This window comes from Monodon monoceros, unplaced genomic scaffold (assembly GCF_005190385.1).
Source record: "Monodon monoceros isolate NGI ecotype Baffin Bay Population unplaced genomic scaffold, NGI_Narwhal_1 Super_Scaffold_20, whole genome shotgun sequence".
NCBI lineage: Eukaryota > Metazoa > Chordata > Mammalia > Artiodactyla > Monodontidae > Monodon > Monodon monoceros.
Genome location: NW_021703777.1, coordinates 92286733 through 92305228, shown reverse-complemented (window position 1 = coordinate 92305228; position 18496 = coordinate 92286733). Strand labels below are relative to the sequence as shown.

At 40.4% G+C, this 18496-nt stretch overlaps 1 protein-coding gene across 8 annotated transcripts in view; it reads right to left on the bottom strand.

The window, feature by feature from the left end:
• LCORL (ligand dependent nuclear receptor corepressor like) overlaps nt 1-17632 on the bottom strand; it is a 160577-nt gene extending 142945 nt beyond the window's left edge. For 6 of the 8 annotated variants that reach the window (XM_029235073.1, XM_029235075.1, XM_029235074.1 and 3 more), the window contains exon 1: nt 17342-17632. In XM_029235073.1, the coding sequence (XP_029090906.1) occupies nt 17342-17507 (166 nt within the window). In that variant the 5' untranslated portion in view covers nt 17508-17632. Of the gene's footprint in view, nt 1-16303; nt 16408-17341 lie in introns of those variants that run through there. The other 2 variants (XM_029235076.1, XM_029235069.1) reach the window with 2 other exon arrangements.
• Between the last annotated feature and the right edge of the window lie 864 nt (nt 17633-18496).

The following is an 18496-nucleotide window of genomic DNA, read 5'->3' as shown; positions in this document are numbered from 1 at the left end:
CAAAAAGCAGAACAAAAATATGGGAGGGGGAAGGGAGGGGAGGATCAGGGAGGGGAAGGGAGGAAAGGGAAGAAAAGAGTAAGCTTCTGGGGTCCAGAGCTCAACTTTTCTGGCTCATAAACAAACCATAAAGAACCAAAAATAGTTTATATTAAGCCTAAAAGCAAGCAGTAAGATATCATAAATGTCATGATGTTTTTCACAACTCTAGCATAAATCCACAACTACCACAAAAAATGTGTAATCTGGCTTTGTTCACATTAGAACATGGAACGGTTTGATTGCTGCATTCAGACAACCAACGTATCAAATGCTTTGTTTAATAAAAATTCTACTATTAAAAATCAGTCCAGAACCTACAATGCTATTGTTAAAGCTGGGTCACAGAAATATGGAGATTCATTATGCTTTCTTCTTCTTTTTTGTATATTTAAAATTTCCCATAATGATTTTCATAAATTATGACCAAGCTTTCAAATATTCTCCTGGGAAAGCTACTTTTGATTTCCCCAGAGAAAGAGTAATCAGTGTTTGCAGAGGACTGGTATAAAACATAACTGCAACAGTAAATTCACTGAATAGAATGTGGAAAGTGGCATTCCTGTGAACTTCACCACTTAAAAGCAAACTAACAAAAATGTCAATTGACACTCAATTAAATATCAGAATAAGGACTAATTCCTTAGGGGGGGGGAAAGCATTCACAGTCTGGCGTCAAGTCAATTTTTGTACTCTCATGGTTCCTGCCACATTGCAACTTTTGGGCATGCTATAATAATTTGCCAAAAAACAATATCTCAGACTTCCATGCTTTTGCCTCTGGTGCAAAAGGAAGTCATCGTTCGGTTGAGAATAGAGCAAAAACGTCATCATATTGTTGTTGTAGGACACAAGATTAAACTAAAAAGAATCAGAGCAGAAGAGGGGAAACTATTAAGAATCTGAGCAGTAGTCCAGGCAAAAAAGTAAGGTTTACTTAGACTGGAGTGGAAATGGAGGGAAAAAAATGGACTTAAGATATATTTGGCTGAGTGATGTTCCACTGTATATATGTACCACATCTTCTTTGCCCATTCGTCGGTCGATGGGCATTTAGGTTGCTTCCATGACCTGGCTATTGTAAATAGTGCTACAGTGAACATTGGGGTGCATGTGTCCTTTTGAATTATGGTTTTCTCTGGGTATATGTCCAGTAGTGGGATTGCTGGGTCATATGGTAATTCTATTTTTAGTTTTTTAAGGAACCTCCATACTGTCCTCCATAGTGGCTGTATCAATTTACACTCCCACCAGCAGTGCAAGAGGGTTCCCCTTCCTCACACCCTCTCCAGCATTTGTTGTTTGTAGATTTTCTGATGATGCCCATTCTAACCAGTGTGAGGTGATACCTCATTGTAGTTTTTTTTTCTATAAATGTATTTATTTATTTGTTTGTTTTTATTTTTGGCTGTGCTGGGTCATCGTTTCTGCGCGCGGGCTTTCTCTAGTTGCGGTGAGCAGGGGCTACTTTTTCGTTGCAGTGCACGGGCTTCTCATTGCAGTGGCTTCTCTTGTTGCGGAGCACGGGCTCTAGGCACACAGGCTTCAGTAGTTGTGGCATGTGGGCTCAGCAGTTGTGGCTCACGGGCTCTTGAGTGCAGGCTCAGTAGTTGTGGCACATGGGCTTAGTTGCTCTGCAGCATGTGGGATCTTCCCGGGCCAGGGTTCAAACCCATGTCCCTTGCATTGGCAGGCAGATTCTTAACCACTGCGCCACCAGGGAAGCTCCCTCATTGTAGTTTTGATTTGCATTTCTCTAATAATTAGTGAGGTTGAGCAGCTTTTCATGTGCCTCTTGGCCATCTGTTGGAACGAAACTGGGTCATTTGTAGAGACATGGATGGACCTATAGACTGTCATACAGAGTGAAGTAAGTCAGAAAGAGAAAAACAAATATTGTACATTAACGAATATATATGGAATCTAGAAAAATGGTACAGATGAACCGGTTTGCAAGGCATAAATAGAGACACAAATGTAGAAAACAAACATATGGACACCAAGGGGGGAAAGCGGGAGGGTGGGTGGTGGTGAATGAATCAGGAGATTGGGATTGACATATATACACTAATATGTATAAAATAGATAACGAATAAGAACCTGCTGTATAAAAATAAATAAATAAAATAAAATTCAAATAAAAAATATATTTGGAAGCATAATAAATAATAATCGGTGAACTGGGTATAGGAGAGGAGATGGACAGTAAGTGAAAGATGACTTCCAGGTCTCTGACTTGTGAAACTAGGTATAATGAGATGAAGAAAACCAGAGGAACAGATTTGGTATTTGGTAGAGGGAGATCAAGAGTTCAGTTTTAGATATGTTATATTTAGGGTACCTGAAAGAGATACAAGTGGAGAGAGATCAAGTAAATCAAATATCGAGATAGGCTAATAAATTGGAGAAGACAGAGAAAATGAGGGTCACAGGAAATGTTTAGGGTTTTGTTTAAAGGAGTAATCATTATATGTCAAAGCTATGGAAGTCTAAAACCTACTGTGAACCATGTTACATTCACTCTACTAACTTCGACACAATTTGTGAAAACTGACTTCAGGTAGTCTTTCCAAATTACTTGTAATAATTATAAAGTTATTCACATACTAAACAAAAAAATACAACATAAAATTACTAAGTCTATCTAGGCTGTATTTTCCTGACAGATAATAATGGATAAAATTTGTGGGGGGGGTGGGGAGGGAAACAAAACACCACACATGATAATCATCAAGGTCCAAAGCCACCCCGGACCTACAAATGTTAAGAATTCAAGAATGCAGAGGTGCCACATCATTCCTGCAGCAAAATTTCTGAGTTAAGAAAGCTCAGAATTTATACTCTACTGTATTCCACTGTATGATTGGTTTCCTTAGCGGTCTTGCTGTACGTATTCTTGCAACAAACTGGCTTACAGCAAACTAGCACACCCTAATGGTCAATCCTAGATATTGATACGCCTATATACTGACGCTACTATCTCAAATATGAAAACCGCTCTATGTCCTATCCTGGATAATGGTCCCACAATCCAACAGGCCTCTTAAACAGAAGCCTGGAAATGATTCTCTACTTTCTCCTTTTTCTGTATGCCCACAGCTCATCTATGACTAAAATCTGTTGACTGTAATAACTTATCTCTTGAATTCTTCTCCCTCCTCCATTTCTACCACTACCCTTATTTCAGAGCCTCATTATTTCTTGGTTGGGCTATCCTGACATTCCCGATTCATTTGCCTGTCCTATTCTCCTATTACTCTACTGGCCAAGTAATCTTATAAAACCACAAATTAAATTATGTCACTCCCATGCTTTAAAATCCTTCAATGGTTTTCCAATACCTGTGAGTTACTTAACCTCCTTATCTGTAAAGTGGGGATGATAAAAATAGTTTCTACTTATGTGACTGTTTGGAAAATCAAATGAATTCTAGTGTAATTAAGCACTTAATGCCTAATGAACAGTAAAATAAAATAATTTAAAATAATAATAATTATTGTTATATTCTGCTTAGATGTTTCTCCATGATTCAGCTTCTATTTCTCTTTTCTCTTCTCATGTCCCACAGTCATTCCTGGACCCATACAAAGAAACCTGATCACTCTTCTCTATACCACAACTTTAATACTGTATGTGCTTCTATTATACCATTTACCACACTTCAGAGTAGGAGAGGCTTGTCTTCACTACAAGACTATGCTTCACAAAGACAATCTAATGCATCTGAGTCACCTAGCACAATGCCTGGCCCATAAATATTTACTGAAAAAATTATGAAGAGAAAAGAGATGTATGAAAGGATTATAGCAGATGGCCATGCTTCCTTCCACACTGAAAATCCAATTATTCTTGATAAAAAACAAAACAGCAATTTCAGAATAGGTCTAAAGAATGAAAGAGTCAGAAAAAACTCACTCTGTGACAGAGGATGAAAGCACCTATGGGTTCAGACTGAGGAGAAGAATGAAGATAAATTAGTTAACTAAGATAACTTAGTAAGATAAGTTAGGTAATAAGTAAGCTAATCTGTAGTCATATAGGGAAATTTTACTTCATTTATGAGTTGTATATATCTGTGCTAGAATAGAAATATTAAAAGGTCAAATAATAAGGCAAAGGAGAAAAAACAGGTAAAGATTAAGCTGATGCCATAATACTAGTGTTTAAAAAAAAAAAAACCCAAACACATATTTTACCAGGGCACTGCTTTCCTATACTACGCTAAATGGGTAAAGGGGAGCATAGGCAAAGGACAGCTAAAATGAAACAATAAATTGTCATCAGCTATTTCTATTTGATCACTTGCCATTCTTGGGAAAAGTTCAAAGGAGTTGGAAAGGGGATGGTCATCATTCTTGGAATTGGGATAGAGGGTTAACTGTATATCTTTACATCAAGACTAAAACTTAACATTGACAATCTATGCTGGGGTAATACCTTGCCCCACTAACTCTATGTTCTTACCTCCCCCCCCCCGTTCCCAATGTTAAGACCAAGAAAGAAATTTGGGGATATTATTCCCTGACTAACCCATCTCAAGGGAACACTTAACTGTAATATGTGCATTCAAATACAGAAGCCCCTGGTTCTCTCTTATTCCAGGGCCAGGAACAAAAGGCCAAGGAGGTCTAGACCCAGAATACTTCTCCCTACTCCTGATTTCAAAGTTCTGAAATAAAATAGAGAACAGCTCTGGTACTAAACTTTTAAATGCAACTATCTGATCAGAAAGCAGGAGGGATCAGACTTGCTAATTTTTAAACTAGGTTTCACCAAAAGAGTAATATAGACTTATATGTTAATTCTATCTTCATATTTTCTAGATGAAAAGTCTTCGGCAAGTCAGCTTCTCTAAGCCTTGGTTTTTTCATCTGCAAAATGAAGATAAAAATTGTACTATTTCACATGTGAAAATTAAATGTGATTAATACAAATAAAAGCTTATTAGCACAGTGTCTAACACACGATGGTAAGCATTCAGTAGACATTAGCTATCATTATTTCAAAGGGCAATTCTTAGTGTTGAAAAGTGTCAGTTTATATATTACCAACTATGAGATTTTAAGGGCTGAAAGTGATTAATTCAAGAGAATGTAATATTTAGACTAATGACATTGCTTTTAAGTATTTATTTTTACTTTGTATCAATGTTAAATTTACAGAAAATGTTTTAAGTATGGTAAAACCTTTTACTTTTCCAGCTATTTGAGAGTAAATGGCCTACATGATAACCCGTCACCCTTGAATTCTTTAATAAGCGTTTCCTACAAAGGCATTCTCTTACAAATATGACCATTAAAATCAGGAAATTAACAATGAAGAATCATGCTCACTGCTATTGGGGTGTCACTGCTCCTAGGTGCCTTCTCAGTGAACAGTTTAGGGCATAAGTATATATTTCTATATTCTACATCTACATATAAGAAAAATCATGAATTCACATACCAATATCTCTTTTCCAATCCAACACTACAGAAAGCATTCTAGTTTTTTCCACTTCCATAATGGTAACTCCCTTCTCAGACAGTGACAGGCTGGCTCCCATTATCCTTAAGGATTTATTTGACTAGTCTCCCTGTATGTTACCAGCCTCCCATTGTGGCTGCTTCCCCATCCCCACATGGACGCTCTCTTTACCCCTCTCTGCCCCAACACCCACATACTTCCTCCACGGGTATAACCTCCCCTATTCCTCATGCCTGGCACTCCTCCTACAAGAATATCCTCCTCATCTTGCTTAGGCACTAACATCCCATGTTGAGCTGATCCTCCACTGGGATGTCTTCCTCTCCCCACCCTCAGGTTCTGATATTGCACTGGGATGCCTCCAACCATGGACTCCCACAATATCCAACTTGAGGCTGAATACACCCAAACCAGGCTACCCTCCTACACAGATGACTTTCTGCTGCCACCCCTGGTGGCCATCACCTCCTAGTAGATGCCCTCTTATCCCTCTTACTCTGTACCAGGCTACTCACCTTCACAAATACCGATCTGACCCTGCTTGGCTCCAACACCTCACACTAGTGCGCCCCTCCTATTCAGACTGCTCCTCATACCTCCAGCTCCATCAACCCACATGGGGACCCTCCTCAACCCTGCCAGGCTCTGACATACCCACTCCTTCAAGAGGACATGCCCCCTCCCCCCATATACCCTAACCAGTGTGGACACTTTGTTTGGTCCCACCTGATGGTTTCAGTACTGAAACGTTCCGAAAGGAAAGAAGAAGGGAACAAGGAAGAACAACTGATGACATTTAAAAAAAAAAAAAAAGAGAGAGGGATACCAGTGAATAAACTGCATAAGCGCCCATAATCCAAGCTAATTAAAAGGCTAATCTATTTGTCAAAGTATCTGCTTTTTCCACTTAAAGAAACAGTGGTCAATTCTTTTATATTAATTCCTTCTAAATTTAAAAAGTCAATTGAAAATTGATAAAGAAGGAAGTCTTGTCTTTCTTTTCTAGCCAAATATGCATTTTATTTAAGTATCTTACATAGGCCTGTAGAAAAATCTAGTTCATCAAAAAAACAAAACTACCAATTTTATTTTAAGAGTTTAAAAAATATATGAGTGTTTCAAACACTAGAATTAAATATTTTAAAAAATATTTAGAATATGCAAGTTTGAGTTGTTTTCAGTATAATGACAACTGTATTGTTTCCAGTACACTTATGCCCAGATACAACTCTGCAAAAATTAGCCTTGATTGTTACAGGAGTAACACCTTTTCCTTGCTCCCTGTTTCTATGAGGAAGGATGGTCATAAGCACAATCTGAGCCTCTCTTCACTCCTACGGAGCGAAGAGACTGATCTGATTGGTGATTTTGTAAAGAATAGTTGGGTAGACCCTTAGGAGTAGCTATCGGGAGAACATACTCACAGAGAGCTCATACTCCGCTCTGCTTCCCTAGTATGCCTAGCACTGGGTGGATAAATTGGCTTATGCCAGAACACCTGACTCCTTCACCAACCTATTTCTCTAGCCTGGCCTCTATTAGTAATAAAAGTAATATTCTACTTCCATCTTTCTCCTTGTTTGAATTTTCAAGTTGTTCAGAACCCAAGCAAAAAAGAAGGGTGCCATCTGAGAGTACTTCAGCAATCCAATATCTTAATTAATTTATTGAAGTGGAGGTTGCTCGTTTTCCCAGTTTTGACTTAAAAGGGCTGCTTTTTTGAGCTTCTTAAAACTATTAGAAATAAAAAAACCCCTCGAACCTGAACCAACAGCAGATGTTCAAAATGAAAATAAGCCGACTTATCTGATCATGCTTATTACCCATTACAAAAAAAAAAACTTCAAAGGCTTATAATTTCCTCCTTATAGATGCCATAATTTATACTTTCAGTCCTACTTCCTACTCCCACCCTATACTCCAGTGACACTAGAGTGCTGAATATTTTCAGAATATACATTACTTAGACTTCTATACCTTTGTTTACACTATCCTTCAACCTGTTCCTTCCAACCTACTTTTCTGCTGGATCATTTAACTTAGGGATCAGCAAACCATGGCCAGTAGACCAAATCTGCCTATTTTTGTAAATAATTTTGTTACTGGAACACAGCCATGTTCATTCATTTATAGATTGCTTTTGTGCTACAACAGCAGAGTTGAGTACTTGCAATAAAGACCATATGGCCCACAGAGCCTAAAATATTTACATCCAGCCCTTTACAAAAAAAAAGTCTGCCAACCCCAGCTTTCAGTCAGTCCTTTGAAGCCTAGTCATTTCAGATTCTTCAAATCAAAATTAATTGCTGTCTCCTAAGCCTTTCCATTATATTATGCCATCTCTAATACTTAACACCCTTGATAACTGTGAGCTCTTTAAAAGCAAAGAATTCCTAGTGTAGGAATTAGTTTTTTACCCAACTCACAGTTCCCACCTCTCCTAATTCTTATCACGTTTTTAGAGGAAGTATTCTGGAAGAAGCTTCTGCCCTTTTCTCTACCCCTTATTCATCCTACCAAAGGAGAGAGGAATAACTAGTATTGGCAACATGCTGATAGTTGTTCCTAGTGGAATGGATTAATGTTTTAAAGGTCATTTTTCATGCATGTTCAAGCCTACCGTTCATTCTGCCTAGGTGGTCCTACCTACCTATAAGCAAACCACATGGGGTAGAGCTTCCTTGTATTTTAGAAGAGGCCTGCAGCTCTAGCTGCTCTGTCTTTGATAGGTTGGTAAGTTCAGTTCAGGATGATATTGTCTTAATTCTGGCCTCAGCTACAAGCCAGGTTCTTCAATACAACCTTACCATCTAAAAAGCTAACATTTCGATCCCTGATTCCTAAGTCTATTTCTAGTTCAGAACCTGGTTAAGGAAGAAACATAGAATTACACTCCCATCAACCAGCACACAGTAGGACTCAAGATATTTGATGATTGACTGACAACAGTAAATTAACTGGAAAAAATCAATCTTTTAAACTGTGTAACACACTAATGTCACAAACCATATTTTACTTGATGAACTTAATTAGGAAAATATGTTTTGAAGAGAAAAAGAAACAATTTTAGAGTTCACATTCAGTGATTCAAACCAAGCCCATCCTATTTATCTAATTTATCTCTCAATATTTTGTTGCTATCAAGTCTCAGCTTAATTAACATATAAAGTAATCATGGATATTATCAATTCAAAAAAGTATTCTCCATCTTATTATCCATGCATAAAACAAACATCCCTAGATCCCACACCCTTCCAATTACTGCTCTATACATCTGTTCTTCCTCAAAATGTAGCTTCTCAAATGGTTTCTCCTCTTCCATACATCTTAAATACTTTCTAACCTATTACAATATAGCTTCCATCCCTACCACTCTGCTGAAATTCATCCGGTCAAGGTCACTAAGAACTTCCATGCTGCCAAAAACAATGCACATTTCCCTGTTTAAGGGTACTTGGCATCTCATCAACATATAACAATCCCTCCTTATTTTAACACTCTTCTCTTAGATTTGGTAATACCATCTCTCCTGGTTTTCCGACATAGCCAATGGCCTTACTTTTCAGTGTGAAAGTCCAGTGGCTTTCCTTTGAGGCTCCTCTTCCTCCATCCAAGGAATGCTAAGATTCCTTAAGACATGGTACTGAGTACTCGTCTCTAGTTATACTATCCCTGACCCTTAGGTGGTCTCATCCATTTCAAGGATTTAAATATCATCTTTAATGCTGGTAATTCCTTAATTCATATTTTTAGCCCAGAAACCACTACTATATAAGTATTTTAACACCTTTCATAAAAACAAAAGATAGTGAACATTTAAGGACAGCTATAAATCTATTATCCATAGATTTCCAGCTATGAAAAGTGAAATGACTCGTGCCTAAGGTTAAAACAATAGAGGCTAAAAAGGAACTATGTTCTTTCAATTCTTAATCCTTTTTACCATTTGTGAAGACTTAGCCCCTTGTCCCTAAACTGTTTACTAAATAGTTTACTATTTAAATATGAAGACGACTGGACACAGCTTCTTCCCTACATACACACCTTACACATAGCCATCAGAAAAGAACTGGCCAATCTGAATTAACAGAGAAAGTCTCAAACTCGTTTTTCAAGAAATATTTTAGAAAAGACTCTAGGCTACAACTGAATTTTAAAGGAGACTGAGGATGCAGGCAGGGTAGCTGTCATGATTAATAAGATACTCAAGAATTTGGAGCAATGTGTACAAAACAAAAGTAAAGGCAGATGAAAGTGGCTGGGCTGTCTAAAGAAGAAACCAGGCAAACGAACAGGGAAGGAGCCCGGTGGACTATGACCAACTAACTGGATACGGTCAGGAGCTTTCACTTGATGAACAAAGACAAGTGGGAGACACTACTGCTTTGTAAAGTACAAAATCAAAGTAGCTATTCCAAATAATGATTTAATACAGGTTATAAGCTAGACTGAAGGACAGTAAAATCAATGATGCAGATACTGATATAAACTAGAGTCTTACCTAAATCGGCCCAAGTGCTTAACACTTCATCAGAAAAACTGAATCCAAGAGATATTGTAAAGAAAATAATAATAACTTGGTAATAGATCAAGGTAAAGAGAAAAGAAAAACAAAGAAGCAAATATAAGTAAGCAGGGTTGTTGCCAATTAATGGGAAAACCATATAAAAGGAAAGGAGATATAGAAAAGTGATTCTTCATTGTAAGCTGTTTTCTAGAAAACATAAAAATCCTCAAAACAAATTTTTATTTAGCTTTATTAAGAGCAAAGTGCCGTTCTTCAAATGTAAATATGGCATTGTTACCTTAATTAGTTTCCTAATGGTAGCAGTAGGTTGGTCTGGGCCTACTCACAGCCTCCTATCTTTATTCTGTGGTGAATAAAATACACGCACACACACACACACACACACACACACCCAAAAAAGAAGGAATATTATCAAAAAAAGAAAAAGATAGAAACTCTAAACCTCAATAACGTATGAGATTATAATTGAAAAACTGGATTTACCAAAAAGGAAGAAAAAATTGCATATCCAAAAATCTACATGCCTCTGTTGCTCCTCCCAAGACTGCACAGTGGTAGAAGAATTAAACACCAGGATTGAAAGATAAACCAGGGGAGCATGGAGGATACATAATAGCTACTTCTGGTGACATAACAGGAACTTATCACAGTACCCAGCCAAACAGGGAGGGATACACACATGTAACCAGCCAAGGGAAGTAGCAGAGACAGGAAGAGACAGCACCACACAGAAAGGAGAATACATGTGATATGCTCAGACCAGCATACAGCCTGTTTCTAACATATGCAAATATACAAAATTCATATACTGCTTGAACCCAAGGATGGCAGAACTTCCAAGTATACAATCCAAGAGTACACAGAATTTCAAATTTTACAAGCAAAATTCACAATGTGCCTATTTACAGAGAAATGTGGATATGTGTTTACCACCCAACTACTCATGATCATCACAGATTCCATTTGCCTGATACATATTATTAGATAGTGCTTTAATTCACATCTTTTTTTAATGGATAAAAAATCTGCTAGTGCCTGAAAAGACAGTTGTGCAAAGTTTTTGGGTAGTTGACCCATTCATACCAGTTCTCATCAAATCCAGATTTCTAAGTAAATCTACTCTTCCAGAATTTACATAGCAATAGTGACAAGATGAGGTAGAAGTTGGTGGAAAAATAAAAGAGTAGGAGGCAAGAAGCAGCCGGAAAGAAGTGTCAAGTTGATTATCTAGAACTTTATTTACCTGGACTATCCCATCTTTAAGTGTTATAGCTCTATGAAGTGCTCCCGTAACTTCTTCAGAGGTTAAAAAATAGAGGAAGAGAATATCCTCTGCCCCTGATACTGCTGATTATCAATGGGGCAGGTAGTTTGGAAAAGTCTACTCTGCAAACACCTGCAGAGTGTAGAACTCTAAGACAGTGATGTGGTTAACAGGAAGAGTACAGAGAGTAGGTACCAACAAAGAGTAGGCTCAAGATGATATAATGATACAGATTTTTTTTAATGAATTTAAACGGATTTCTTGTATTCAGCTACCACAAAGCCAAAACGTTCCTTGCAACGTAGGACGGCATCAAATGTCTTTTGCTTTTCTTATACATAAAAAGCGAAGATCAAGCTAAGTGATTATACTGTGACTCTTAAACTCCATGACTCTACGGCTCAAGAATACCCTAGAATATAGATCTTTCAAGCCCTTACTATCTTTTTCTCTAACATGTCTCATGATCTCTTCATTGTTCATCAGCATTCCCACCAGAAAGAATCTACTGGCAAAAACATAAAGCTCAAAGCTTTTAATAGCCTGTATAAATAACAGCAAATGTTTATGGAATGTTTTCTATATGGCAGACACATATTAACATATATCAACACAATTAATTTTCGAACAACCTCATTATCTTCAATTTACAGGTAAGAAACTGAAGTACAGAAAGGTTAAGTAACTTGTCCACCCTGGTAGGTGGTAACAGCTAGAGAGCTAGAGTTCAAACACAGGTAGTCTAGCTCCAGTGCCTATATTCCCATTCACTATATTACGTTATTCAAATAAAAGATTTGGGGAATAGAAGATTTGGGGAAAGCTATCAGTTTGGTTAGTATCAACAGATTTGAAATAAGTGGTACCAAGGTAATCAAGCCTTGGCTGGAGTCACTACGCTATAAAACTGTGCTGTCCAATGTGGTAGCCATTTGCCACATAAGGCTACTAAGCACCTGAAATGTAGCTAGTCCAAACTGAGATATGCTATAATAATTGATTTCAAAGACTTAATGTTTTAAAAAGAATGTAAACTAACTCAACAATTTTATATGGATTAATGTTAAAATATTTTTAATATATTGGGCTAAATCAAACATGCTTTTTTAATGTGGCTACTAGAAAATTTTAAATATATATTTGGCACCCATTTTATTTCTACTGGACAGCAATGGTATGTTGGAGTTTATTAAATGATTCTAATCAAATCTTCATTGTTTTACTGTTGTAACCTTAGGCAAATCAGTTACACTGGTTACACTGATCATTAACTTCTGAATCAGAAAAAGAGGGCTTAAAAACAGTCCTGGGGGCTTCCCTGGTGGCGCAGTGGTTGCGGGTCCGCCTGCCGATTCAGGGGACGCGGGTTCGTGCCCCGGTCCGGGGGGATCCCATGTGCCGCAGAGCGGCTGGGCCCGTGGGCCGTGGCCGCGCCGGGCCTGCGTGTCCGGAGCCTGTGCTCCGCAACGGGAGAGGCCACAGCAGTGAGAGGCCCGCGTGCCGCAAAAAAAAACACAAAACAGTCCAGACACCTCGTGTTCATATTTTGGTATCTAAATCTATTTTCCACTAAAAAGAATGGAGGGCTCCTTGGAAAAATGGTTGATGTCGGGGCTGGGACATGTGAAGTACAAGATGAACCTGGAATATCTTGTTTGGGCAGGAAGGAAGTGCTCAAAAATAATCATTGGGCAGGGAGGGGTTGGGGAGACATGTGATTTGTCAAAAAACACCGGACAGCTTGATGAGGCTCCCACTGGCCAGACCTGGGACAATTTGGAAATCAAAATAATGACAGTAATGGATTTAACCACTGAATAAAATAAGAACCCATGAGTTCATACGGATGAAAATAACTAACAAAAATAAAGAAGACAGGATAGACTGCTTTATGACAGAATATCAACTACTAGTTACAGAATGATGAAGCTAGAAAAATCATGAATGAATGTTAAAACTTGTGGGTAAAGTTTTGATGAGACTATGTAAATATCCTGTTCCTCAAAAGTATTTCCCCACAAATTACATATTAATTACAAAAGGACAAATAGTAACTTTCAGGGAGAAATATGGAAAATACCACATTAACCAGATTTTCAAAGCTACCATCACCAACACTGGGACAAAACAACATTATGAATCTCAAGATATGATGTATTAAGAAGGACAGAACATGTCTTCAGAGATATTCCTGCCAAACATATATAACCAATCTAATCAGGAGGAAACAACAGACAAATTCAAATTGAGGGACATTCTACAAAATAACTCTCCTGTACTTTTCAAAAATGTCAAGGTCAAGAAATACAAGAAAGGCTGAGAAAGTGTTCCAGATTTAAAGAGACTAAAAGAGATATGACAACCAAACGCAATGTATGATCCTAGCTAGGCGGAAAAGCTTATAAAGTAAAATGGATAAAATCTGAATATGGATTATGAATTCGATAATAGTATCATTAATAGTATGTCAATGTTATATTTCCTGGTTTTAATAACTATACTGTAGTTAGGTAAGCCAATGTCCTTGGCTTTAGGAAATATAACTGAAGAATGTAGGGGTAAAGAGGCATCATGTCTCCAAATTACCCTCAAATGGTTCAGAAAGAAAAAAAAAAATAGATATAAGGCAAGAATGATAAAGCAAACACTTCAAAATGTAATACAATTGGTGAATGTGGGTAAGGGTATAGAGGAGTTCCTGGTACTATTCTTCCAACTTTTCTTGTAAGTTCGGAATTATATCAAAATTAAAAGTTAAAACAAAACAGAACTTATTTCCCAGATCAAATATCCTAATGGACTACACAAGTCCTGATAATGTTTAAAAATATACTAATGCATTTCTTTTATCCTGGACTTGACTTTGCTTTAAATTATATGATTTATCAGATACTAATTATATATTCCATATATAATTCCATAAGATCCAGGACTATATCTGTTATCACTCAACATGCTGAGTACTAGGATACTATTTATTATATCCAATAAGCACTCAAACATTTGTTAGATGAACATATTCAAAAGTATAGCACAGTACAGGATGATTACAGAGAAAAATCAAATTGTAAAAAGCACCACATTGTAAATAAAGCTATTAATTGGGCCACACAGCTTACCGGACAACTCTTCAATTATAAAAAAAGAAAAACCAGGATGAAATCACAGAGTAACCATAAACCTAACCTAAAGAGATGAGTTCCACAAATAAAGAAAGGTAAATATCATTTTCCATATCAAGAGTTAAACATCTTAGCTAACTACAAGCAGTCATGGCAAGGAAAATGAACTTTTTGCTCATAAAATTAGAATATTTATATATGTTATTTAAAAAATGAATGAGATTAGTTTAAAGATTTAGGCTAAGAACTGAGATTTTAAAACTTCACTACTGGCTCAATACTAATTTGCTGTAAGGCCCTGAGACACTGCTTACAATTTCCATATTTCATTTAAAAATAAGACTTGTGGATCATTTTCTTCCCCAAAGGCAGAAAGAATATTTTATAAAAATAATTTCAACCAATAAGAGCAATGAATATTCAATACAGAAGTACATATACACATATATATTCACACACATACACACATGCAAAGTAAAAAGAATATAGCTTTTTTCAAATATATTTACAAAGTAATAGCAAAAGGTGACTTAAAAGAGTTACACAAAATACATTTAATCCCAATTCATACTGTGAGTAGGTGCTTCATATATAGACTACTGAAAAAAACCCAATCAACCAGTGTATATCCTGCTTAAGAGAGTTTTATTGTTTATTTAAAAAACAAGCATGATAAAAACAAACTATGAGATGGATCTTCCTAGGTCTCCTGACTAGGACTGGGACTGTGGGAAATAATTCTCAAATACAGTTAGAGCTCAGGAAAAAATTTTCTTTCAAATACGATACAACTGTATACTACATTAAAAATGTAATATAGAGACTACATATTAGACACACAGCATTAACACAATCTTCAATGTCTTCCAATCCTACTTGAATATCCAAGTAGGTAAGACAGAAAGACATCCTATTTCCCTTCTTCCATCAAATCCAATTAATTTTGTGTTTAATTAAAATTCGACTATTTTTCAAAAGCACATATATTTTTGTGAAACGAAGCCATACTTAATGCATCTAAACAAGCGAGAAAAAAGAAAAAGCCAAAGTATTCTAAAATATAAAAATTGTCCAAAGATACCATCAAATAACTGTGCCTCGGCAAAACTTAACACAATAGTATCTCGAGCCAGTGTTACAATGCTATCATCCTGCCTGATTCTAACTGAACGAACTCAACAATTTTCAAACAGGTTGTCAGTGGAAGAGATCTTTACATAAGCAATTATAAAAACAGGGTCCATTTTGTATTCGGGAAGCACCAGCAACCCTTCCCTTAAAATTTTTATATAAGAATACCGTGAGGGTTTTTTTACACTTTTTAAAAAGAGATAAAATCACTTATGAATACCTGACTAAAGCTATTTCCTAGAACATTTCCTTAGATAAGAACAAAACATATTTTAAAGCGTAAAACAGTGAATTGCTTGAACATAACTTAAATGCCCCTACTCAGAGCAAACTTCCTTCTCGTACGTTTTCCTATATCCACCGTATTCTGCAGTGCACATTTCTGATTTGAAGTTGTACTAGTTTATCCTACCACGATCTCCTTTTCACTAGTGAAAAACAAGAAAGATCTTCAGGCGCTAACCAAACAAATCTGAGGGGGCTTGGGGAAAAGGGGCGCGAGGTGGCGCAAGAACAGATGGAAACAGGGTAAGAGAGTTGTTTTCTTAGGGCACTAAGGTTACTCCTCAACTCCAAATGCCAAGATTTAACTGCCAGTCGAGCAAGCTGCTGCCACTATCCACTCCTTAAACAATAAAACCTTCCCTCTATCTCTTCTACTCTCCCACCCATCAACCCCTTCCAAAACAAACACAACACACCCCATCCCAAAAACCGCGTTATCCCCTCGGTGCCCACTCGGTGTTATCCAACCTGCTGGATAACAGCTCCACGCACACGTCTTACTCAGACAAAACAGCGACGGCGGCAAGGTGGGGAGGTCCCACCACCTCTCGCCACCCCCGAGCAACCCTCAGAATGACAGCCCGGGGCCCAGAAGTTTGAAGCAGAAAGATTCCGACCCAACCAAAAGGGAAGACGGAATTGCAGAACGGGGATGGGAGTTGGGGAGGGCGATGTGCGTGTCTGTGCAAGGAAGGGTCCATCACATGACAGTAAAAGAAGACCCGAGTCTTCGGGGCGTCCGCGAGGAGAACGGGGGGGTTGCCGTCGCCATGGCAACACCCCCCCCTCCGTCCAGACTTCCAAAGAGGGAGGAAGAACTTCAAATCCCAACCGTCAGCGCTCGAGCGGCTCCTTCTTAAAGGAGTACACACGGCGCCGCCGCCGCCGAGCGCGAGAGGGCAGAGTTGGGCGCCCCCGCCCCTCGGGCGACGCCCCCGCCGCCCCTCGCCCCCAGCCGGCTCACCCGCGGCCCCCGCCCCGCGAGCTCCCGGGGGTCGTTCAGGTCCCCGTCCCCGGGAACCCTGTCGCGTCGGCCCGCCCGGACCCCGGCAGCAGAAGGGGGTGTGTGTGCACCCGGCGGGGGCGCGGACCAGCCCGCCTTCCTCCCGCCGGCTCTGCCCGCGGGCTCCTCTCCGGCCGGGCGCCGACCCACCGGCCCGCTTCCTCCCTCTTGACAGGGTGGACGGCGAGCGGCCAGGGGCGCCGAGGAGTTTCAGGGAGAGCGCAAGCAAGCCGTTTCCTTGGGGGCTCGGCGAGCGGGTCCGAACTAACAGTTCCCGGGGAGCCAAAGAGCTGAGGAGGGGAAAGGAGCGCGGACCGCGCCGGGCGAGGAGCCCCCAGACAAAAGGCGAGCGCCGGATCCGCCGCGCCGCCGCCGCTCCCATCTCGCTCCCCCAATGAACTGACCCGAACGGGAGATTCAACTAAACCCCTCTGCCACAAACTCCTCGGGCTGCGGCAGCCGTCGCCGCGCGGAGCCGGGGCCCCGGCCCGTGTCTCTCTTACCTACACAGTGCATGAGGCGGTGGCGCCAAGAGTCGAGTTCCCGCCGGAATCCTCTCCTCTCCGCCGCGCACCGAGGGCTCCGGCACTGAGCGGCGGCGGCGGCGGCGGCGGCGGCGGCGGCAGCAGCGGCGGCGGCAGCGGCCATTCTCTCTCTTCCCTTGTCCATCTGCGTCCCGCGTCACGCGCCCTCATTTACATACGAGCGGCGCAGGCACGAGAGGCAGGGGCGCGAGCCCTCGGCGCGAGCCCCGGAGCGCGCGCCCCCCGGAGGGGGTTGATTGACACGTGTCACACTACCTTCCCTCTGCCCTTCCCTCCCCCTCCCACCGCTCCCTCTGGGAGAGGCGGGGAAGGAGCGTGAGGAGAAGGAAGCAACCTGCCGCTTCCGCTGACCCCGCCTCCCCATCTACTCCCCTGTCTCCCCTCCCCCCGGAGTTTACTCAAGCGAGCCATACCGCTCCCGCCGCCCGCGAAAACCCTAAGCAGGAGCCAGAAGCTCGGAGCCCCGCCAGGAACCGGCGTGCTAACGGAGCAGACTAGCAACGCTTCCTTTCTGTCTTCGCGACGCGACTCCGGACTCCCGGAGACTTCACTTCCCAGGTCTCCTTGCGCTGGGGTCCCGAAGCGGAGCTTGCTGCCGCGGCGCGGTGCATGCCGGTTCTTGTAGTCCACCAGGGATGGGCGTGTTTCCGTACCCTTCGCACACTTGGGCTTGCAGCCTGGCCTTCGGCTTCTCGGCTCTGTGCGCCTTGTGGGTTTAGCGCTCAGGACAGTGCGCTGCGCGCGTTGCGGGGTCCGACCCAGCCACCTTAACTTCCTTAGGATTCACGATAGAAAGGCGGTGGAAGCCGCTAGAGTTGTCGGTATCTTGAAGGTTCGGGCTGCGCTTTGTGCTTTAAGTGCTGGAAACTTTTGGGGGTCACTGTGATCTCGTCGCTGCTGAGAAGGAACAAGCCGGTCATTCGGCTGCATCCGAAATAACTGCCAAATGTCCAGAGAGAGAACCCACAGTAACTTCAGTTTCCAGGGCGATGACATCTCGGAAAGCGAGAATATTTGTAAAGATTAGGGGAAAATTGCGGGGCTTTTCACCGGAAATCGTTTACGGGGGGCTTGGAGCTGGCTGGGTGAAAACTCCAAAAGGGGACACTTTTA